Below are 25,413 nucleotides of genomic sequence, written 5' to 3' on the forward strand. Positions count from 1 at the left end.
TTCTATCATAGGCAGCTAGAGCTGCTTCTACCAAACTGAAAACATTGATGGTAAAATGTGTAGCTGACAACAAAGGTCGGCAAATCATTAGCACTCACCTTCGGGAAGGGGGGGGGGCGGCATTGGATAATAGTCTTCTTGCAAATCCACTTATGTGAAATTGTTCAGGCAAGGTACAACAAGGTTTATAAAAGCACAGCCACCACAACGTAAAGGATACGCTAGGATATGGCTGTTTGTGGCTGGCTGGGAGATGTGAAGTCACCAGTTGGCATCATACTTTCAGCTGCCGTCAGCAGAAAAAGTCTTTGATTTGACATCAGATGTGACGGGACAATTAAATCATTCACTGCCAAAGACATCTATAGATGTGGGAGGGGGAAATAGTTTTGTTTTCCTCCTATTGGCAGCAACAGCTTGGATATGAAGACACAAGTTGCTGAAATGCGTGCCGACAGAGGGAAATGGCGACAAACCCGCCAGAGACAAAAATACAGGCAGCTTACACTCTACACAGAGTTTGTCTGTCGCGAACACAAAGGATAGGCATGAGGTTGGTGATGCCGTTGTTGTTGTTCTTTGTCTATTTGTCTAGTTTGTGGTCTTTTTCTGATGAAGAAGAGAACAGGAGAGTCTAAAGTTACTTCTCATAGTTGAGATATTTACGCAGTCCTAAAACTCAATATACTGTGGGTCTTGGAAGTTCAGCAAACATGCCCAAAAACTCCAAAACTATGGAGCTCTCTTCACTGAAGATGGCTGGCAATGAATGAGTTAATATAAAAAATGCACATGTTGGTTCAGATGGTTACGTTAAAAAGTGGTTGTCTTGATTGCTTATTGCATTGAAATGCGGCTGACACTCTGAAAGACCTGCCTGTGAGGTATTGATGACATGCACGCACTGCACGCCTGTCAACCAAATTACCACTACACCGGGCGCGCTTCATCTGCGCAGAGAATAGATCATGTCGGAGTTGGCATGCACACCTTACACAATAAATTAGACTAAAATTCATCTTTATTGTCTTATTTAGTTATGATGTGTATTTCTTTTAATTAGGCTTAATTGGGTTTGCTTTGGTTAGTTGGTGCTAATACAGTATTGTTTCTTTATCGGACCTCTGGTATGGCTGCTTTTGGTTGTCCAGGTCAGGGTAGGGACGAGGCGGCTCGTCCAATTTGATACTTTTCTACGAACTGTAACTTTTGAACTGTTTTAGAGAAGGATGGCATGTGAACAGTTTGAGCTATGTGAGTGGCTGTGGTCCCACTGTGGCTTACACAGATCATAACAGTTTGACCTTCCTGTGCTCTTTGAGCAGGCCAAAGCGGCCGCTGATGAGATGGGCTCTCTTCCTTTAATCCTATAGTCTGTACATTAGGGTGAGGATTACATTGTGGCTGAAGTGCTGTCTTGTATCCCTGTAGTATAAAAGGTAGCCGAGTATTCTTCTGTGATCTGTTGGGGTGGTGCGGTGATCACCGTCTTTTGGGGGGGAGGTGTTACAGTCCCCAGGGTCCTCTTGGTTTGCCGTTCGCTGAGTGGGAAATCTGGAGCACCGGTGGCGGCTCCCTCAAAATGGGGGACATGCTGCAAGTCATCCTCCCAAATTTGGTTTGGTAGTTTTTGTTGACAACATACGCAACATACATACACACTCTACACTATATATTGTACTGAAATGTATGTACATTGTCTTATTATTTAGTTGATATGTGGATTTGGTTCAATTTGGTTTAATGGGGTTTACTTTGGATGAGTTGGTGCAAATACAGTAGTGTTTGTTAAGTGTATCTCCAGTGTGTCTCCGTTTGGTTGTAGCCCTTGAGCCAGGTCATAACACCATTTATTAAGGGAATAATGCCTGTGTGGGTCATTTTCAGTAGATAGTGCGTCTATCGTTTGTGTTTTAATCTTTAATTACTGTAGTTCCAGACCCAATCATGTACATTTCAATATTAATTTCCAATGCAGTAATTTCAATATTACTGTTGAATATTACTATTAAATGAAATATTTTATATTTAATATAGTTACAGTATTGAAAACATGTTTATGACTTTGGAAATACGGCATTTAACATAAGAACCCAATGACACCCTTATAGTCGCCTTTACACTCCCATTATTCTTCGTTTACACCACATTGCACATGCTACGAGATCACTGCAGGGACATCATGGATGGCCACCCCTGGCATAGCAAACTTCTGAGCTAACTAGATGGCATCTTGAACATTCATTCATTCAATTTCTACCACTTATCTACCGCGGGGGTGCTGGAGCCTATTGCGGCTGTCTTCGGGCGAGAGGCAGGGTACACCCTGGACTGGTCACCAGCCAATCACAGGGCACATACAGACAAACAACCATTCACACTCACATTCATACCTATGGACAATTTGGAGTCGCCAATTAACCTAGCATGTTTTTGGAATGTGGGAGGAAACCGGAGTACCCGGAGAAAACCCACGCATGCACGGGGAGAACATGCAAATGCCACACATAGATGGCCGAGGGTGGAATTGAATTCGGGTCTCCTAGCTGTGAGGTCTGTGCGCCAACCACTCACCACCGTGCAGCCAGAATGACTGTATATTTAAACGAAATTTGAATATACTTTAGTTTGGTTCACTACCTAACATTCAATGCAATCCAATAAACAACAAAAAAAATACTGAGCTGCACACAAGGAAAATATGAATTAGTGATGAATTACACAACAAATCCTATAGATTGTTATGCATTTTGTTCCTACGAGGTAAACCATGAATCCAGATTAGCTGTGAGATATTCCGTAAAATCTGTAAAATATATACAACATGATTCTCTACTCAACATCCAACATGCACTTGAATTTCTTTTCCAACTGCAACATTGAAGTGAGTGTGAAATACTGTCAAGATGAAATACCGCTGCTCAGTTCAAGTTGGTTGCTTTGTGGGTGGACATGATGAGTATGTAAAGATACACATCCTCTTATCTCATGCCTGAAGCATCCAATTTTAAGTCAACAGCCACCATTATTCTTCACAGTGGGAGGGTAAAGGGCAGCAGAAACACACTCCGCTTTCCACATTCTTTTAATATCATACAACACTTAAGCCTGTCGAGCAAGAGGTCTCTGGTAATGGCTTTGTTTTGTATTCAGCAAAAAGCGCCGCCTATTTCCATGTCTAATTGCAGATGAAATTAGCATTTCAGCCCACCTCACATGGCTATAAATAGGACAGGAGCGAGGACAGATCAACCTGAGAATTCTGTCTATATGCCATCCACTCTCCTGTCTGTCCTCATCCATCACCGCTTTGACAGCCGCATCCCAAACGGCAGAGGAGGATCTGATATTTGGCGTGGAGGTGCACGGAACAGAGGCTGGCCAGACTCGGCTGCGACTAATGTGACGGTTCTCTCCCAGGATGAATGTGACGTTTGACAAATGAATGCTGCTACACCTTGTGCTGTCCTGCTAGTCACCCACACATCGCCATGTGCATTTAAATGAGGCAGGCAACTTAAAAAAAAAAAAAAAAGGACTTTTGGCCCTTTACATGTAATTTTCTACTCCAGAACCCATAGCATAAATGCATCTGTGATCTGTGGGGTTAGATTAAAATACTACGCCAGGTGGCTAAATTGGTTATGTCCAAGTGAAATGAGATTTAGCTAGCTGCTGACACATGATGCACATACTGTATGTTCATACCTGCTGATTTATTGCCATATGGCGGAAATAACTGGCCAACTAAAATTTCATGACTAAATAATAGCGTGATAAACTGTTAAAGATGCATCACTGGTTATGCTTAAAAATGACATACAGTAAAACCTCAACTTCTGAAAACCTCATTATACAAAAGATTCAGAATATGAAACAGGCTTGGAATATAATTCCGTCCCATTTCACGAAATAACATTCCAAATATGAAAACAGAAATCCAAAGTGTTGCCCCAAAAGTGCAGCGGTGCTCCCAGAATTAATTTGGTAGCATCACGTGAAGGCTTTGTTGTGCCCTTCCATTGGCTATCTCGGTTATCTCCTAGAATCCTCAGCAATGCTCTGGAATAGCATAGCCCCCATTCATTGTCGTAAGTTTTTTTTTCTGCTATGAATTTCGAGGAAAAATAACCATTGGGCCTAAAAAAAAGTGAAGACAATAAAACAAAGTAGAAAAGTTCATTCATTCATTCATTTTCTACCACTTTTTCCTCACGAGGGGACTCATCTCAGCAATGTCATAATCATTAGATAAATGCTGCTTATGAACAATTAGTTGCTAGAGCAAAATATGTTTTATGGTAGCCATGTTTTTCAACCATTCATTCATTCATTCATTCATTCATTTTCCACCGCTTTTCCTCACGAGGTTCGCAGGGGGTGCTGGAGCCTATCCCAGCTGTCTCTGGGGGAGAGGCGGGGTACACCCTGGACTGGTCGCCAGCCAATCACAGGGCACATATAGACAAACAACCATTCACACTCACATTCATACCTATGGACAATTTGGAGTCACCAATTAACCTAGCATGTTTTTGGAATGTGGGAGGAAACCGGAGTACCCGGAGAAAAGCCGAGATGGCCGAGGGTGGAATTGAACCCTGATCTCCTAAGTAGAAAAGTTAAATTAGATAAACTTGAGTATGATATCTGCCGTCTGTCAAAACACTGTTCTCCTTCTTCTTCGCTATCAAGCTCACATCGAAGGGTTTTCATTCATATTAACTATTTTGTCATTGTTTTTAATATTTATAACATTCATTCATTATTAAAGAACATATTTGTTTCGAGTGGTAACAGTATTTATACTGCTATGACTGTTGGGCTGGTACAAATTACTCCATTTATAGGATAAATCTTGTCTCATATTAAGAAAATTCCTAGACATGAAAGCCCCTCTGGAACAAATTAATTTTTTTATCTTGCGGTATCGCTGTATTATACATTTTTTCCACTGATTGAAATAGTTGAGAAATATCTAAATAACATATTTGGTGCAAGGTTCAACAACAGCAGCACAACAGAACAAACCAGCTAAAGAGCTTTGTTAAGAACAGACAATTTTGCCAGGCTGTCTTTTGTCATGCAATGACAGTCCACTCTGCTCCCCTCTATTGCAGTAGCAATCAGGCATGATGCGCCGGCTCTTTAAGGGATGAGAGACGGAGTGTTTAGTGTGAGCGGCCTAGCGTTGAAATAAAAACTACAATGCAATACTTATTTCTATGGAGAGAAAGAAGATAATGTTCACCTTGGGAACAGCAGACAGAGGAGCTGAGCTACTGACAAAGGTCTGGAACCTGAGTAGGAACAGCTAACGTTAGTAAATAAAGTTAATCCACTTTTCTCCGACGTCCTCTGAGATATTAATGTGTGACATTCTGTGCATCCAACAATACTTCAGCTCTGCTTTTGGTTTTGATATGATATTATGTTGCCTTTAAAATTTACGTTTTTCGATTTCAAAAAAGGCAGATTGAACCTACCAGAGTTGCAGTCATCTCCAGCAAAGCCATCCTGGCAAACGCAGAAGCCCTCCTTGCAGATTCCCTTCTTGCTGCAGTTGTTGGCACAGTACACCAATGAGCAGTCCTCCCCCACGTACCCGGGCCGGCACTGGCATGTATTGTTCACGCACAACCCCTGGTCTGAGCAGTCGTTCACGCACCTCCCGACCATGCAGTCCTCGCCGGAGAAGGAGTCCTCACACACGCACTCCCCGTCGATGCACAAGCCGCGGCCCGAGCAGTCAGCCGGACACCGCGGTTCAGAGCAGTTTTCTCCTGAGAAGTCACGGTCGCACACACATTCACCCTCGATGCACACACCCTGGCCGGAGCAGTCATCGGGGCATCGTGGTTCTGAGCAGTTTTTGCCGCTCCAGCCTTCGTCACATATGCAGCCACACAGCTCCAAGCTGAAGCTGCCGTGGCCGTTGCAGCCTGGGAAATAGTCGAAACGGCCTGGGAAATATTTAACAAGAAATAATATTACCAAGAAATCTCATCCAAGCACTGGTGTAAGACTGAGGGTGAGCTAAGGCGTTTGTGTTACAGCTAAAGACCACTCACCAATAGCTGGGTTCTCTCCACAGCAACCGCTTCCACATTGAGCCCGGAGCATGGACACCTCTCTCTCCAGCATCTCCACCTTTGTGATAAGCTGCTGGATTGTGACAGTCGCCGGACAGCCACAGGCCGCTTTTGGGATGTTGATACGGTGAGTAAATGTTACCTGAAAGCAAATGTTGCTGGGGTTTAGGGAATGTGATTTCCTTCATTGATGAACAATAAAACATACCTGGCTGTCAGCATCCATTGTCTGCTCAGTATACTCTGTTGGTCCAACTGAGTCCAGTGGGCCTTCTACGGATGCTCTGGAACCTAGTTCAGCACGGGGGCCTTGGGGAGAACGGAAAGAGTAAGACTTTATACTAGAATTAATACTTGTCACGAACATACATGAAGAAAATTATATGCATCACAGTATTGAACCTACAAATATTAGCGATGCTAACCTTCCTGATTTCTGGTAGTGCCCAGGAGACAGAAAATCAGTTCAATTCCCAACTAATGGAGCCCTTCAATTTCATCTGCATGTGCCTCTATGCTGTAACGTGGGCACATTTTTTGACTCGCGGTCTGCATTGACCGGGGGACAGATTATATATTGTATGTGTATAATTAATACTATAATAATGTGTCTTATTTTATGTAAAAGTGTCTGCCCTCCCCTGCTCTAGGGTGTAGTGATTTCTACACCCCCTTTAACTTCACTTGGTCACGGAAACTCAGTTAATTGAACATTCCTTTATATAAAGTTATATTGAGTTGATGCAAAATTAAAGAATAGGGAGCGGACTTGAACTAGCCCTTGCATCTGTGTGTGAATAATCGTCCAATACCTTAACAAGGAAAAAAATCAATTAGCCTCACCATCTCCTGGCCCGGGTGGTGCAGAGGCGTCAAGGTCGACCGAGCATAGAGACTCCACGGGTACGTTAATGTTATAAACATGATTGAAGACCAAAGGTTGCTCCTGCATTGTCTGGTTGGCTGAGGAAGCTGGGGTACCACCATCTGGGATCTGTCTCCTCAATCGGGTGGTCCTGACCAACTTGTTGTCTCCGGATGGAGCGGCATGAGCAGCATCCTAGGGAGGGACACAATAAAGGTGTGCATTGTACTCGCTTTCTGTTTTAATGTATTTCAGTTTTTGAAATACAGTGGAACCTCCGAAGTCAACAAGTCTAAACTTTTTTTTCCTCTCCATAGCAACACAATGTAAAGTGAATTCATCTGTTCAAGGCTTAAACCCCCCCCCCAACATAAACATTTAATTGATTGTACAAGCAATATTTTGTACATAAGGTAAGTCATAAGTTTAAAGTGCACATGTTTGAGTAAAATAAAACTAAAATAAAGCAAAAGCATGTTTTTTGTTTAAGCGACACTTTTTAACAGTTTACTTCTATGAAACAACAAAAACAACACATAAAAAAAAGCTTTTGATGATAAAATAACTACATTTATTCACAGTCACAAAACATCACCCAAAATAATTATCTATTTATAGATATTTGCATGTGTTTGAACTATTTACAGTTGTGTGCATGTGTGTAAACTATAGATGTGTGTGTGTGCACATGTGCAAACCATTTATAGACCAACAACATCATCGATGTTACGTATGTCTTCCCTTACCCTTTGCGATGGTGAGCCCTATCCTTCACTGATTAATAAGCCCAGATCTGTCCTGGGATGTCCTCGAGGACAGGTGGAGGAAGTGAGCAAGAGGAGGAGGAGCCAAGCTGTCCTCCATGATGAACAAAGACTACCACCCCCTCCAACACACACTCACTGCACTAAGGAGCTCCATTAGTGACAGGATGATACATCCAAAGTGTGTGAAGGATGGATATCACAGGTCTTTCCATCCTGTAGCTGTCAGACACTATAATATATAGTGCTCAAAAGTTTTGCACAATAACCATACAATAACCATGCAAGAAACCTGTGACTTGGTCAACATGTACATGTACATGTACATAGTGTATTTCAATCTTCATTTGTATTACTCTGTTTTTTTACTTTATCTGCTCTTGTGTACTACTGTACTTTTGCTGCTGTAAACCTGGAATGTCCCCTTGTGGGACTAATAAAGGCATATCTTATCTTCTATCTAATAAAGAGCAGCCTGGTCCTGACGGACTCGTGCACACCACAATATGTCTTCCATCCATCCATTTTCTATACCGCTTATCCTCACTAGGGTCACGGACATGCTGGAGCCTATCCCAGCTGTCTTTTAGAAACAAATATTTTTTTTTCTGCTGACCCCCTGGCACCACATCAAGGAGCTGTTTGCAAGGTTGTGTTACTTCTAAACTAAACAAAGTCGATGCTATTGACCCAACAAAAGCTGTATAAAGCTTTGGAGCTTCCACTGTATTATAGATGAATACAGAAAAACATTAATATGGAAAATGAGTGATATTGTTACCTGTACAGCCAGAAAAAGAGCCAAAGCCAGGACGCAGCCTGATGCTGGCACAGTGGCCCAGTGATGCTTCTGAGCAAGTTGCATGCTGAGAACAAATCCCACCAGTCCACTCCACTCACACCTGTTGAAGAAAACTAAATTAGAATATCACAAAGACTAAATGTCAAGGGAAAAAGTTCTATTTAAATCATTAGGAATCTTTTTCTAGTTAAATCAGTCTTCAAAAGCTGATTATCCCTGTTAGGCTTGCTTTGCTGGTTGCCACTGTATGTTCTTCCGACCTCTTCAATAGCGGTGCTGTATTCATGCGTCTGAGTGAAGGGAATCCTGCTTCCATCTTCAGTTAATGGAAAATAAATACCTTTGATCTGATGTAGAATAATTGAATTTGGCAAGTGGAGGAAATATATGTATTTTTTTAAATTCCAGGGATTAAAGCACTCACTAAGAACCTTGAATGTATTTCTCTGTGCAATAGCAGACATTTGATCTCTCCACACGGGAGAAATACAGAAGCGTTGCTCAGGGAGAGAGTTGATAGACGGATTTCAGGAGACACATGCTTTTGAGTGATGCTGCTGTAATCCTCTCTCCGTGGAATCGAGAAGTGAGACTAGAGAGGAGGGAACACACCGGAATAAAAACGTAGTGTAGTGGATTCCTTATAGAGTAGACTAAATCAGGTTAGTGCAGATTAAACAATGTTACGACCTGGGCTGCATTAATTAAGTTTTATATGTTTTTTTTCCAATTATGGGGCAAATTGAGCTTCCATTTTAGTGGATGTTTAGAATTAGTCAAAATATAGTGATGAGAAACAACTTGATATACAGGAGTGGGATACGTGTTAAGAAAGCTAGTATAGCTATGTTAACTACAGTGCTAATATTGCACTCACATTTTAGCAGCGACATCATGCTGTTCATTGAAGAAAAGCCAAATGATGAATTTACAGCTCCCATGTCTATGTCAAACCTACTTAAGTTCTTACATCTTGGCTATAGCATTGTACTGCCACAGAAATCAAACTCTTTGTCTCTTTGTCAATGTATTTGTTCAACAAATGTGCCTTTAGTTGTACCAGGCATTAATATGAACAAGAACCTGGAAAAACAAGGGTGCATGGGGAGGTGGAATAATTGTTTCCCTGGCTGTATTACTGTTAGAAGGTCATTAAAAAGTCATTTTGATACAGTATAATGATTACTGCACATAGTATGTCTGTCAGTGCCTATTCAGTAGAACCTCACTGTATGTGGACGTTTACTCACCAAATACTCCAGTGAATGGCAAATAACCAAGAATAACATACGTCACCATAAAAAGCTCTAAACATAACTATTTGATACACGGAACCCTGTATTATGCTCACAGTTATTATTATTATTATTCATTCATTCATTTTCTACCGCTTATCCTCACGAGGGTCGTGGGGGTGCTGGAGCCTATCCCAGCTGTCTTCGAGCGAGAGGCGGGGTACACCCTGGACTGGGCGCCAGCCAATCACAGGGCAGATATAGACAAACAACCATTCACACTCGCATTCATACCTATGGACAATTTGGAGTCGCCAATTAACCTAGCATGAGAAAACCCACGCATGTACAGGGAGAACATGCAAACTCCACACAAAGATGCCCGAGATCCCCATGTCAAAGCATCATCCTGGTGGTATATATGGTGGTATATATTGAATATATAATATTGAATGAACTGACTTTTGAGACACTGCTCTTTGCTAGAGTCAAAAAACCACTTTCTATTTAATTTAGCATAAAAATAATTATTATTTACAATTTAAAGCAGAGAAAATAAATATTTGAGTATACCTACTGCAATATTATAATATATAGTAATTAGAATCCAATATCATTATAATATAAGACTCAGCCTGAGCTAAACAATAATTTCCCAGAAAGTTCATATGCGATGTGCAGAATACTCATAATACTTAATACTAATTTAATGTTTAAAGCCAGCAGGAAGCCGTGTGCTCAAAGCAATTAGTTGAAGCAGTGTCCATTAAGCCAGGGATAGCTTCACTGGGAGGCTTTGATGGATGCTTAAAACTTGGAACTCTGTAATAACTCTGTTATTTAACTTTGCCAATTTAAGTCGGGTATGTTAAATTTTATTTCTATCACTACAGAAGTTATCTCAAGGCACACACGGTATATTAAAGATGAGCTATTATGCTAATTTTTCGGCCCTTTGTATTGAGTTGTGGACTCCTATAGAGCAGCTGCACACGATAACCTGCACAGAAAGCTTTTGAGATCTTCCAGAATCTGCACCTATTCAGCTGTATTGGTTTGGATTTTGTGGTTCCCCTGAAAATGGTCTGTTTTAATGTATTCCACCCACGGCCCGCCTCCAGGTACGCCCACTCTGCTGTGATTGGGTCACACTGCCGAGTGCATAGAAAGAGTTCCAGTTTGTGCCGCTAACTTTATATATAAAGTTGATAAATGGTATAGAAGTTGATAATAAACAGAGCTTTATTTTTTTTTTAATGTCCGCTTTTAACACACATTCATATGTTGAGACTGGACAGTCTGAAGTTTCTCAAGAAAAGAGGTGACTTCAAGATATCTCTCAATGGTGAGTAGCTTTAGCATTTTAGTGTGTTTTACAGCATTGCTAATGTGTAATGTGTTTTGCAGGACTACTAGTGAGTAAAAAACTCGGGAAGAGACACTAATCGTTTTGGGAAAAGGCTATTAGCGACCCCGCTTCCTGTATGCACACTCTATAATGCTACACAGACAATTACTTTTGCTCCATGACTTAAACAAAATAAACACAGTTAGGACACTGATAAACTGTTACTTACTGCCCTACTGATTCTTCCATATAACCTAATAAGTAACATTGGAAAGGCGTAGGGTTTCAGCAAGTTTGTCAGCTAGTCCAGCTGCATACTGGCCCATGTTCACCAAACGTACAGTGTGAAATGACGTTGACAGATTATGATGCTTCTTTTGCTGGTAGGGAATCAGGAACTCCAACCATTTTTGCCTGACGGTGGCGTCTTTAGCAACTGTAAACAAATGTGGCGTTCCCTTTCAAGGCATTGTGAGTAAACCGTAGAACAGTGCTTGGGGGAGGGCAGAGAGTTATATATAAGTATAAGGAATAAGTATAAGGATAAGTATAAGGAAGTCCGCAAATCTGTGACATCACAAAGGGGTAGTTTTACTGCACCTTTTGAAACCAAGCGTTTTGAGCCATCACAACTTCTTTCAAGGCTCACTTCCGAACCTCATTATCCGAAACTTTGGCATTGTTTAACACAAGAATACTAATACATTCTAATTATAGGTCAGAAAAGTAGAACAAGCATAATAGGTCCTCTTTAAAGAAAACCAACTAGACTTGATCACATGATCAAGCACTGAACCAACGTAGAGAAGACAAGAGACCTTGAACACTGTCTGTATTTCTCTCTCTATTTGTATGTTCAATAAGGATAATGGTGAAAAATAATTGCATGGTAAAGTAATAGATGCTTTCCTTTGAGGAACAGTGAGGACAAGTGCCTGAAGGCATCTACTGTATAACGTATCTATTGAGCAACACATTACCACAATTTTGTGTGGGGTTTTTACACTCGATTCGATGTTACAAGGTTGCAAGGGGTCACAGTGCAAGCTCGATGCCCATGTGATTATTTTTCCCCACAAAAGGTTAAAATAAGGCTGCATTTCCTCATTCAAATAGGTTCTGCATCCTCCAGGCTCTCAACATTGGCTTCATTTATTCTCCTTTTTCACCAGGAGGCAGAACATTTGCACTTAGTTGAACACATGCAGCCAACACAAACCCCAGAGAGCTGCTGCTTCTGCAATACACGCACACACAGAAGCGGCATCATGTATCAAGCGTTTCTCTCTTGTCACTGTAATAATCGTCCTTCCTGCCTTGATGGTAATTAGAAGAGTCAGCATGCACAGAGCAAAATCCCTACATGTGAAAGTGAAATGTACGATTTAATGACTGTGGTATATGTATCCAACTGATTCCCACAAGCAAATACTGAGTTCAAACTCTAACTTCAATAATCAGAAGTGCAAGTAAATCATAAAAGCCACACAGGAGGCCATACGGAGAAGAAAGGATGAAAACATGTTCTCTATTTCTACCTTGTCTTGCTATCATTCCATCTTTGTTGGATCATACTTTTATTGAGGTGACCTTCTTGGGTTGATGGGCGCTTATGTTTTTAGACAACAGCGTACTCTTTCTTCCTGCACAGCCTCCCAGTTGAGAAGAAATAAAATGAGAGGTACACTCCAAAAAGACACCATGTAATTTTACTGGAGTGTCTGTTCCTTGAATTGGGCATGCTCACTGATCATGCTGTATGGTTTAACGCTTGGTACTTTCATAGTCAAGAAGGACAATGACATTCTCCTGTATTTTCTCCTCAGCATGTCAGCTAAGGTAAGGAGAGACATTTTATTCAAGAGGAGACGGAGGGCAGCTACAGCCAAGTGGAAACTGGCATACTCAAATATTGCAGAGTTCAGCACTGAAGCACAGCACCTATGACCAACGACCGATGTACAGTGTTTTAAAGGGGAACTATTATGCTTTTTCCACTTTTCTGACCAATAAATGTTAGAATGTTGTTTTATCGTGTTAAACAATGCCAAAGTTTCAGATAATGAGGTTTTCACATTTGGAACTGACCCACAAAAGAACTTTGGTCGGTGACTCCCTTACACAGGCGTGCCCGGGTACAAGCTGAGTGGGAGCAATCACGGCAGAGTGGGCATGCCCGAAGGAGGGCCACGGGTGGAATCAATTTTGGAAATACAGCTGGAATAGGTATAGATTGTGGAAGATCTAGAAAGCTTTCTGCAAGGTTTATCATGTGTAGCTGCTCTATAGGAGTCCAAAACAAAAGGGCCGGGAATGAGCATAATAGTCCCCTTTAAGGTAACAATATGGCATCTAAAGACATGTAGCATCAGCTTTTGCCAATAGAAAAGCATCAAAGGAGTGGGGGAAAGAGCGGAAAGGGCAGTCCAACTCAATTCAAGAAAACCTACACTAGCTATTATGTGTATTTATTCTATGTAATGCTTTTAGCAGTGGCTACAGTACGTATTGTCTTGCTGCCAATTCAAGTCCATTAACATGCTTCTTTTTTTTCCCAATCCCATCCAATCCAACTTTATTTGGAAGGCGCTTTAAAAACAACCACAGTGAACCAAAGTGCTGTACTGAATAATATAATGTACAGGACAGGAAAAAAAACATCTCAAATAAAATGATAAGGTCCCAAATCTACAGCTTGAATCCCAGAGGTGCCACCACAAACCTAAACTAGAGGTTTATTAAGAAGTTCAGACCCATCTTGGCCTTTATGTCATCAAGATACCTAAAGCTGGATATAACAGGGGTTTGTCTTCCAAGAGGGACATAAAGGTGACAATCATCTAAATTAACAGTAGAATAAAAGGGCATGCCTCCCAAGTAGAGCTAAGTAGAAGCAGATAGAGGGAAAAGAGAAGAGGGCCTAGAACTGAGCTGTGAAGAACCCCACCTGAGATAGGAGCAGATGAGAATAAAAGGTCACAAAGGCTGACTCATAAGATCTGAACCACTCCACTGATGTACCCCTGATGCTCACACTATGTCCTGTTGTGGCATTGCATCGTTGTGGCAGCGATCCCAGTATGCAGAGTGCAGGACCCAAAGTGCAGGTAAAAGTCTTTTTTTAATTATTAAAGCTGCTACGCAGTGGCAGAAATCCACAGGAGAGCAGTCATAATAATTAATGCTCCAACACACGAGCTACGCCAGCGGCTCAACTCAATAATCACACATAAATGAAAGGCAGGTGCGTTGGAACAGAAAAGGAAAACACTAAATATGGCAAAATAGGAAGTATTACAAAGTTAAGGCATAAAACAGGAACTAAGGCACAAAAGTGGAAACAAAAGAAACCGTCAGGCAGGCTAACTGTGTGCTAGCAGTGTGACACACTGCTCTGAACGAGAGATCCAAATCTTATGATCCACTGGATTAAAAGTACAAGTACAACACAGTCACCATAATCTGTAGCAGTCATATGTGATGAGGTTCAAGGCTGGTGAGGTACTGACTCCTTTGGAGTTAAAAAAAAAAGTATTCATACAGGTTGCTCATTTGGAGAGAACAATTCAGTTTGGTTAAAAATGTTGTCATTCATTCCTTCATTCATTTTCTACCGCTTATCCTCACGAGAGTCGCGGGGGGGTGCTGCAGAGCTGTCTTCGGGCGAGAGGCGGGCTACACCCTGGACTGGTCGCCAGCCAATCACAGGGCACATATAGACAAACAACCATTCACACTCACATTCATATTTATGGACAATTCATTTTTATTAACTAAAAAAACATTTGTGGTCTTATATTTTATTTGTATTAGTACTATCAAATGATTACACATTTTAATCAAATTAATCACAATTTTAATTAACTAATCATGATTAATCACAATTAGCAACTATGTCTGAAATATGGTCATTGCTACTGTATTTAATGAAGAGAAACATAAATGACAGGACAGGGTGATTTGTAGTATGTATTAACAACTCCAAATCCAAAATCCAAAAGCTGAATATGTCAATCAAGCTAAAAAGACACCACACAAGTCTAAAAATCGATTTGTCAAACACTATTAGACAGACTAACTCTTTTTAGTAGCAGTAGAACATTTGAATCACACTTTAAACGGTGTTATTATGAGCTATGAGGGGTTGTGTAATCCATTTGTTTCATTATAATATGAGCACACTTTTTCAAGAAAATATTTTGTTTTGATATTACTATTTCAAACGGTTGTAGCTTGAAAATGGTTAGAGATAAAAGCATATTGTAAATGAAACAGAAAAATCATCTGAGTATGACCCAAAGTTAGTGATGGGAGTAAATTCACTCTTCTAAAGTGCATATTATGACGTCCGCATGCTCGGAAATTGTCACATTCCTGTCTGTACGATACCGCACAAGCTCACCTACATTTCCTCATCATTTCCTCCCACCATCAATTACAGCGGGATCTTGGACCCCACACTGCCTTCTCCATTATTAAAAGTGTATTTTGCGGCGCGCAATCTGCCTATTTCAGCTAGGTTTTTACAGTCACGGCCGCCCCCCCATCCACGCCATCATAGAGGTCTTTTGGCCACCCGTGCTACACACAATGTATGGTATCTTTTAGGAGAAACATATGAATCCTCTGGGATGTCCCCTCCTGGATTGCTAATAGCAGCCACACACTTCTGTGTGGAGACATTTAGGTCTCATTAAACTACTTAAGAGTGACGAACTGAGTGATAAGAATAACCAATTATGTTTTTCTTTATCTTCCCGTTTATTTACACACACACACACACACACACACACACACACACAGTTAAGCCATTTTTGTGATGTTCGGATTGTCCCTAAATGCATCTTGCGTTCTTGTAATGAGAATGATAAGGAAAGTATGAAGGAACTCGACACGTGTGGGTTGGAGTTACATACAGTTGACGGTGAGGGAATTGTACTGCCTTTTGTGATTGGGTCAGAATGAAGTTATAAAACAGTATCAGGCTTTGTGTAACTGTGAGGATGACAACACTCTGCTCTGACGACAGACCAGTCAGACCTGAGGTGTCCGCATGTGTAGATTATACAGAAAAAAATTGGACATAATTAATGAAATAAATGAGTTACCGGCATTAATATTATTGTTGACAGCACTAATCTTAGATTTCTGCACAGCATTTAATCAAGAAATATTGTGTATATTAGAAATATTGTGTACTCATCCAGTGCATTGTGAGACTACGCCCTGTCACAACAAAGGTAGATATTTAACGATGAGTGTGCCTGGAGAAAATGACAAAAAGCAGAAGGATGCCCGCTCTTCCAAAATGAAAATTGCAAATGAGAGGCAACCACTGATTAGCTTCCCTCCCACACATTGTTCATGTTCAGTCCATGAATAGAAAATATGATCCAGCAGAAGAGCTAAAGATAAGGTAAAAAAGTCAATTAACAAAGTGTGTTTACTGTATGCTGGTTATCTAGGTTTTATACTGGAGTTTAGAGTTATTTGCAGCTGTGGTCAAAATGTTTTGGAAAAAATGCTGGCATAAATGTAAACTTCTGATCAACATTTTAATAATGTATATTTTGCACTGTTAATCCTATGCGTGGGGTTTAATAAAACAATATTGCACAGTAGGGCTGCATTTTTTAACAAATATGCACCCTTTTGTATGTAGTGGTTCAGGAATACACGTTACATCATTGGTGTCCTCATTTTGTCCTCATTTTTTCACATGAGTGTATTAATCAAATTCTCAGCAGCAGTTTACCGTTACAATGACAAGAGTTAAAAGGGGGATATTTATAAAGCAACTGTTTTCTGTAATCCATCTGTCATGCTGCTCTGTGACGCCTCTCCAGATGCTAGTCGCAGAGGGACACAGGTTGCCCTTGCAAGTGCTGCTTCTACACCCCAGATGTTAGCCTACCACCAGAACCGGCGCAGGGAGCCAGAAACCATCCATGTGCTGACCTCAGCTGGCCTGATCGCTGTGTCACATTGTGGAGAGAACAGGGCAGGAGAGTGACTAAATTGACCATTTTTGCCTTGGTCTCCATTTTCTTCCACTCTAAAATCACCTCTGTTCTCCAATAGCCCGTCTCTCCTCTTATTTTCCACTCTCGTTTTTCATTATCAGCAGTCGTCATACTCATCAGCTGCCTTCATCCCTTTGATGGGTTTTCATTTTTCTCCCACTGTGAGGATTTTGGCTATCCATGAAAGTCATTTTTACTCACTTTCATACTCTGAGTTCAAAGCCTCGTGCAGGAGAGGATAGTGCATTTGTTTTAGTCATCATTCCTTATACTGTTTCAGAAAGTAGACCTGTTCTCCCCCTCTTGCTGACCCAATGGAAGTAGAGCCGTAACATCCATTTGGCTTCAAATTAACCTCCAACTTAACGCCACTGTAACATGAAAGCCAAACCAACACCAGGCCTTTTTGCGTGGGTGCTCCCTGTTCTCCTTCTCCATCCTGTGCCTCTCAATTTAGCCCTCTCTTTGCCTCTCTCTTTGGCAACATCACTGCCTTTCCCATTATTACCGTCACTCTGGCCAAATTGCCTTGTCTTTCAAGGCCAGCGGGCTGTGTTCATCAAGTTCTACCGCAACCCAAGAGTCTTTGTCTGGGCTATGTTAGTCACAAAAAAGGATTCTGTTCTGAAGCCAAAAAACACCAATTGTGGACCGCCTGCTCTGTGCTGTACTGTAAAAGAAGATGTCATAGGGTGGCTTGCAGCAAGAACTGCAACAACATGCAGGCATCGGGTAATGGCAACTTCCTTCATTTTCTACAGCTTATCCTCACGAGGGTCACGGATGTGCTGGAGCCTATCCCAGCTGTCTTTGGGCCAGATGTATTCGTGATAATAGCAGCATGTAGTTTTTAATGAGCATAATAGCATGACCGCACTATACTCCAAATATACTGCTATGGACACAAAAAAGGTGTTTGATCCTGAGCAGTTGCTTTATCTTCTCAGCACAGCCTTATTATCACGGTACACCCTGGACTGGTCGCCAGCCAATCACAGGGCACATATAGACAAACAACCATTCACACTCACATTCATACCTATGGAAAATTTGGAGTCGCCAATTAACCTAGCATGTTTTTGGAATGTGGGAGGAAACCGGAGTACCCGGAGAAAACTCACGCACCCACACAGAGATGCCTGAGGGGGGAATCGAATCGAATATATATAATTTGCTTATACAACAACAACTTTTGATTTCAGATACTGTCATGATGTAAATCTTTCTGCATCCTTGTTACTTTTGTTATCCTTTCTTAACCATGACCTAAAACAAAAACGGGCATAACAATACTTCACACAATGTGATCCTTAGTCCCTTGAGGCCGACGTTGCACGTTGCCACTTGTGGACTGCCTGCTCTGTGCTGTACTGTATAGGAAGATGCAATAGGGTCTTCTTCCTCTTTGGGCTTTTCCCTTCAGGGGTCGCCACAGCAAATCAATCTCCTCCATCCAAGCCTGTCTTCTGCATCTGTCTCTCTCACACCAACTACCCTCATGTCCTCCTTCACTACATCCATAAACCTCCTCTTTGGTCTTCCTCTACACCTCCTACCTGGCAGCATCCTTCTACCAATATATTCACTATCTCTACTCTGGACATGTCCCAACCATCTCAGTCTGGCCTCTCTGACTTCATCTCCAAGTCCTCTAACATATAATGTCCCTCTGATGTACTTGTTACTGATCCGATCCATCCTGGTCACTCCCAATGGCTTGAAGAAAGAACTGTGACAACATGTATGCGACTGGCAATATGGAGGAGATACTGTAGTGCTGATGTTCTTCCGAGGAGAGTACTGTGTATGTACTCGTGCCAACATCCATTAATTACCTGTCACTATTACACTGACGGGTTTTGAAATGCACTCAATTACTTTTGGAATAAGTCCACTTCACCATCGGACCTCTTACAAACACAGAGAATATCAATCAACTTTTGATTTCAGACACTGGCGTGGACACAAACCTTTCTTCAGTTTTGTTAGTTTTATTCTCCTTCCATACTCCTTTTTTCCAGCCATGACCTAAAACAAAAACGGACATAAAAATACTTCAAACAATGCAATCCTGCATCCCATGAGGCTGACGTTGTGTGTTGATCTCCTCCTGCTCCAGCTTTGAGATGAGCCATTTCTCCCTCTTTTTATGTTGCAGTGTTCAAAGCCTTTTGTATCTTGTGGGACATAATGACAATGCGTTCTCTTGAAGCTTTCATGAAGAGTAAAAAAAAAGAAGGTAAAAAAAAAATCTCCTCATTTCTCTCCCACCTGTACTCTCACTCTTTTCGGGTTTAAAGGTGGACACTGAAACACACCATAAGGCTGTGCTGAGAAGATAAAGCAACTGCTCAGGATCAAACACCTTTTTTGTGTCAATAGCAGTATATTTGGAGTATAGTGCGGTCATGCTATTATGCTCATTAAAAACTACATGCTGCTATTATCACGAGTACTGTTCAATGAATTATAAATGTGTGAGTGAATGGTAAATAACACTCACCCTAATTGGATGTTAAGTGAGTTTTTCTTTAAAATTAGATTTTCAAAACAAGTGACGATACTTGAGTTATTCCTGTATTGATCGCAAATAAAACCCTGTCATGATGGCGAAAAAACCTGGCCTAGAGGGTAGAGAGGCGAAATTAAAGGTTTTAATCTCAATAGCAAGACATGTGCTTGTGATACTATCGCTTTCAGGAATAGGCTGCCGAGAATGAGATAGACAAAGACGGCCCGGTTCATTAGCGAGATTATGTCATGGTGACATACTGCTCTGGCTATATCGGCACCAGTACTATATATTCTTAACATAGGGAAATGAAAAGCTTCCTCAGTTCCATGTTTTATGGAGTTGCATCTAAATACACAGTCCAGTGGAACCTCCAAAACCTCCAAAGTCCAAAACGACCAAAGTTGTGTAATTTGGATAATGATAATAATGTTGCTTGCCAAACCAAGCCAATTTTATTTTTGCAGAGGAAACACTGACCAAACCAGAGGTCCAGAAATTGAACAATTCCGTCCAGAACCTCCTCCATCCACGTCACTGCTTTTGTCCTTGGGCAGGACACATCTCCTATTTTGCGTCCAGTGCAGCCCACACTGATTTATACATGTGAATGGATGTTTGGTGGTGGTCAGAGAGTCCGTCGGTATGAATTGGCAGCCATGTTCCCATCAGTCAGTCAGTCAGTCAAACACATGCAATGTCATACCAAAAAAACGCCACCAAAGGTGCTAACGTTAGGTGTCTGAAATCCATTAGATTCCAGTAAAAGGCCCATGGGAGTTTTTAAATTTGATACATATCTCAATAAATTAGATTATTGTCTCGCATATGATTTCAAGATTCAATTAAGACAAAAAGTCCAATTAAAAAATACTGGCAGCTTTGCACCACTTCACTCTGCAAACACATTGCAGTGCCCTCTATTAAGTGTCTGTCAGGCTCCTTCAAAGATGAGTTTTACTCTCTATTAGTTTTATTTAGTATAGTTTAGTAGTTTAGTGTAGTGGTTAATTTGTCTTCTTTCATATTTGCATGATTGAATGTTATAATAAGAAGTTTAGGATGGTGACAATGTGACCCAAATGACATTACATTAGAGTACCTGCTATGGGGATTTTTGGTTTAAAATTGGAAGAACCTGGAAGTCAACCAGTGTCAATAAACAGATTGTTTGGACTTTGAACATTCTGTTGTATTTTACCAAGTTTGACAACGTATTTAACAAACAAGAAAAGTTCAGGTGCCTCCATTCAGCCTTTATAATAGTGTGCCATGACAGGTAATTGTTTAATAATAATGCTGAAACAATGTATGCTTCTATTTCCGAGTCGTTGCAAGCTGTCTCTGCAAAGATTGCTTCTGACAAAATTCAGTGGAAGCCTCGCTTAGTACACGAAGCTACATTGTCTCACTCTTTCCTGCTTGCAGGTCTCCAGTCTCCCGGCACCCGTGCCATAATCAGGAGTGACACAGGCACACACCCACTATAATCCTCCGTGATTAGAACCCTGACATCAACGGCTTCCGCTGCTGTCACTCTCCGCTCAGGCAACTCAAGGTGGGGATGTTGTTCTCGTCTGTGCAGGGCTGTACAAACGCAGCGAGGGGGCTATTGTTGTTTTGACGCTAAGCCGACGGCGGAGGGAGACGCAGGGTGGAATGCTTTCTGTGTAGCGAGTCAAGTGCACAGTGCACTAGAAGACAGCTTTGTCATGTTTACATGTGAAGTCTAGGATCGTGACAGCCAGCGTGAAGACATTATTTATTTATGTTTTTAAATAATTAATATTTGGCTCAATGTAAGGGGGAACAAATCGGATCCAATACAATGGCTGTATGCAGAGCTTTATCCTCATGAGGGTTGCGGGCATGCTGGAGCCTATCCCAGCTGTCTGCGGGCGAGATGCTGAGTAGACCCTGGACTGGTGGCCAGCCAATCACAGGGCACATATAGACAAACAACCATTCATACTCACATTCATACCTATGGACAATTTGGAGTCACCAATTAACCTAGCATGTTTTTGGAATGTGGGAGGAAACCGGAGTACCCGGAGAAAACCCACGCACGCACGGGGAGAACATGCAAACTCCACACAGAAATGGTCGAGAGTGGAATCAAACTTGAGTCTCCTAGCTGTGTGGCCTGCACGATAACCACTAGCCGTGCAGCCCCTGTATGTACAATATTATACAGGTATCAGTGGAAATATATTACCCAAATCCAGAGAGTTTGGACATATACCGCTACTATTTGTTTATTTATGGAACTCGTTTTTGTACCATTTCCAGTAGATTTCTTCATAAAATCCCAGCACATTAAAGGTTTAGTTTCCACAACATGCAGGCCACGTCATGCAAACTATGCTCTAGTACATACCAGTCTTAGTTTTATCCAATAATTAATGGTAATTATTCCCAGACTTATTAATACATTCATAGTTATTTATGTAAGTTTGTGTGTGTGTGTGTGTGTGTGTGTGAGACAATTGATTTTGTTCCTATTAGAAAGCCACTGATGGCGATGAATCCACACGAGGAAATTATCCCAAGTTGAGCGCTAATTGTCTGATTAGATGTGCCTCAGCTTGATAAATGCACAACAAGCCGGTGCACATAAAGCAGACATTAAACGCTTTAGACCATTAAATTGCACATTGCCAAAAGGAAAGTGTCAACATGTGTGTGTGTGTGTGTGTGTGTGTGTGTGTGCAGTACCTTCTGTGCAAGTATTTTGTTGTGTCGTTGCTTGTCCTTTGCTGTGCACCTATCCAAGAGAGAAGATAATTTCAGATCTCTTAATTACTTTTATGTGTAGCTGCAGTGAATTATCAAAGCAATATTAATATCAAAGCTTTTATCAAAGCATACCATACAGCACTTGGTATTCCATTTGAACTTGCATGTGTCTTTGCATGTACAGTAGCGTGTATGTTTCGAGACCAACCTCAAACGGCGAAAAAAAACACCCTTTCCAAATACTTCTGTTTGAGTGACGTTCTCCTCCAAACATTTGCAATAAAAGATTTGTAATGATTATATAAGATTCAGATCCAGAACCACCAAATACCACTCTTCACTTACAACAAAAGATGCTAAGAAGCTACATCTAGGTTTAATCTCTATATATTTCATAATTTACTTATTTAGGTACTCACTATTATGAACTGCTATGAATTATAATAATGAAACTGGCGTCACAGAACAATCACACTTCTCTGGCAAGCTGTCTAGGATGGCCTTTCTCCAAGCTGCATCAACATAAAGCACGCTGATTGCCTTTTCTAATGACTTACAGTCATATATTAACTTGTGAAAGTTTTCAGACTAGATTTTAAGTGGACTGTAAATGTTACTGCTGCTGTAGCAGCACGCACACTGTTATCATGCACTGAAGTCGTTAGGCTGTATGCTGTAAAAAAACGTTTAAGATAATTTTTATATTTTTGGGGGGCCAAAAATCTCCAAATTTGCAGGGCCCGCAAATGTGTAGGGCTCCACTGTTTTTTGTTTTTTGTTTTTTTTTACAAAAAATTTGAGAAGTTGTAGCAAATCAATCGTGTACTTTATAAACAACATGGCAGACAACAGAGCTCACACAGGATAAAAGATTTGACTATGCACAGGAAAAATAAATAGATATTTTGCTTTTCCCATTCGGAAGATCTTTTTTTGTTGTTGTTGTTTCAGCGGCACACTCACACTATCACCCACTCGTGGAGACACGAGACCATACCCTGTTTGCTCTCAAAGGAGCCTGTCGCACCCTTTGAGAGATAAAACGCTAGATTGTTTCCAGTCTGTGCAAATGAATTACACATTTCCTGGAGATTGTGTCATTTTCAAATGGCGTTTCAAGAAAGAGACAGAAGATTATAGCATTCAATAAACAAACAAAGGGAATGTTAGCTGAGCAAACAGAGCAAGAGTAAATCATCTGTTTGTTCTACACATGATGGAAATCCCTCATATGCTAATGAATGGAGCCTATTGGAGCAACAGTGTATGCTCGTATAAATTAATTACACACAAGCAACTCGCATGGCATACTCATTCACAAAAACTTCAGGAGCCTCAGGTAATATTGATTGATCAATCAAAGAAACATCATTCATCAACCTGAGACTCAAGCCTAATCTTGTTTAGACAACAAACTGGTTGACTGCTAAATAGTCATCACATTATTTTTTATAAAGTAGTATCTAAAACGTGTTCAGACATCTGACAGAACAAAAAAATAAAAACAATACGGTTGTAGCATCATGCTAATTGCCTTAAGGGAAGCACATTGTTCACATTGGACTAATGTGGAATAATGGTCACTCATTTTACAAGATAATAAATGAACCAACTATATCTCAGTTAAGCTAAAGTGTAAAAAAAAAAGCTTTAAGTATATAAAAAGGTTCAATGTATAATTGTATTATTATACACTCCTGATCACAATTTTCAGTACAAAAAATTCAATAATTTACATTTTGCTGTGTTGGCTCTGTTGCAAGAGTTTGAAAATGCAAAAAAGAAGACCTTTTCCTAGTAAACAAGCAACAGCCTTTAAAAGAAAAGAAATTGTCATTTTCTGTCAGGTATTAAGATAAGATAAGATATGCCTTTATTTGAAAAAATTGCATTGCACAGCAGCAAGAGTACAGAATCAGTTAAGCAATACAAAATACACAATATAGAAAAATAAACAATATAAACAACCCAAGTATTAACAAAATCAAGTTTTTCCCAGTTATATACAATACAGTATGTAGATAATATGAAACGAGATGAGATACTATATGACCAGTCTATACACTGAGATCTTGCTAGTGAGTTAATATGAGGCATTATGGAAATACTTCACATAGAACTTAGTATATTGCATTTAGAGCCATGAGCCATACTGCCATGATGTCATGATGGCAAAGGCAAAAAAAAAACTCTCTCTTGCTTATCCTCATTATAGTCACGGGTATGCTGGAGACTATCCCAGTTGACTTTGGGCAACAGGCGGGGTACACTCTGGACTGGTCGCCAGCCAATCACAGGGCACATATAGACAAACAACCATTCACACTCACATTCATACCTATGTATGCACCCGGACAAAACCCACACACGCCCAGGGAGAACATGCAAACTCCACAGAGATCCCTTAAGATAAAACAGTGCAAAATGTAAATTCTTGCAATTTTTCAACTGACATTTTTTGACCATTGAACTCGGGTCTCCTAGCTGTGAGGCCTGTGCGCTAATCACTCGTCCGCCGTGTAGCCCATGGTGAAAGTTAAAATAAATAAATAATAGTGTTGAAAAGAACAAGAAAACCGAGTATGAGTAAAGCCTCCACTTGGTAACCACAACACATTTCTCCGTCCCAAAGCTGCTGGACACAGTACATATATCATAGTGACTTATTGAATTGGAGGAGTATGAAATATCTGGGATGATAGATTGCTGGTATTTAGTAGGGTTGGCGTACAGCCACTGGTGAACTGTGAATTCTAAATGTGTAAGTGAAGTGGAGGAGAGACAAATATAAAGTTTTTTTCTCTAGCATTCGTCAATGTTATATTATTGTTCATATTTTAATATTAATGTCATTAGCAGTGGTGGTATTTTTTTTTAGCCTATGTCCAGGTGTGCACCAATATTTTTAAAACAAAAAGCAAATTTTTTAAAATATATCACACGCCACATGAGTTTGTTGACTTACAACACATTCATCGCCTGTTATGTGGATTTTGGCAAATTCAGAGGCCTGAAAAATTGGGCAACGCTTCT

General features: G+C 40.7%; 1 protein-coding gene across 6 annotated transcripts in view; it reads right to left on the reverse strand.

Annotated features, from left to right (window-relative positions):
• The window catches only part of tnr (tenascin R (restrictin, janusin)), a 139,116-nt gene that overhangs the window by 55,114 nt on the left and 58,589 nt on the right, over positions 1 to 25,413 (reverse strand). For 4 of the 6 annotated variants that reach the window (XM_058066131.2, XM_078791537.1, XM_078791539.1 and 1 more), the window contains exons 2-7: positions 22,360 to 22,408; positions 8,503 to 8,623; positions 6,936 to 7,152; positions 6,301 to 6,401; positions 6,072 to 6,234; positions 5,487 to 5,963 (exon numbers count right to left, since the gene is read on the reverse strand). In XM_058066131.2, the coding sequence (XP_057922114.2) occupies positions 5,487 to 5,963; positions 6,072 to 6,234; positions 6,301 to 6,401; positions 6,936 to 7,152; positions 8,503 to 8,586 (1,042 nt within the window). In that variant the 5' untranslated portion in view covers positions 8,587 to 8,623; positions 22,360 to 22,408. The remainder of the gene's footprint in view (positions 1 to 5,486; positions 5,964 to 6,071; positions 6,235 to 6,300; positions 6,402 to 6,935; positions 7,153 to 8,502; positions 8,624 to 22,359; positions 22,409 to 25,413) is intronic. The other 2 variants (XM_078791538.1, XM_058066132.2) reach the window with 2 other exon arrangements.

The sequence above is a fragment of the Doryrhamphus excisus genome, linkage group LG6 (genome assembly GCF_037039965.1).
Source record: "Doryrhamphus excisus strain RoL-2023G ecotype Guam linkage group LG6, RoL_Dexc_Guam_v1.1, whole genome shotgun sequence".
Classification (NCBI taxonomy): domain Eukaryota; kingdom Metazoa; phylum Chordata; class Actinopteri; order Syngnathiformes; family Syngnathidae; genus Doryrhamphus; species Doryrhamphus excisus.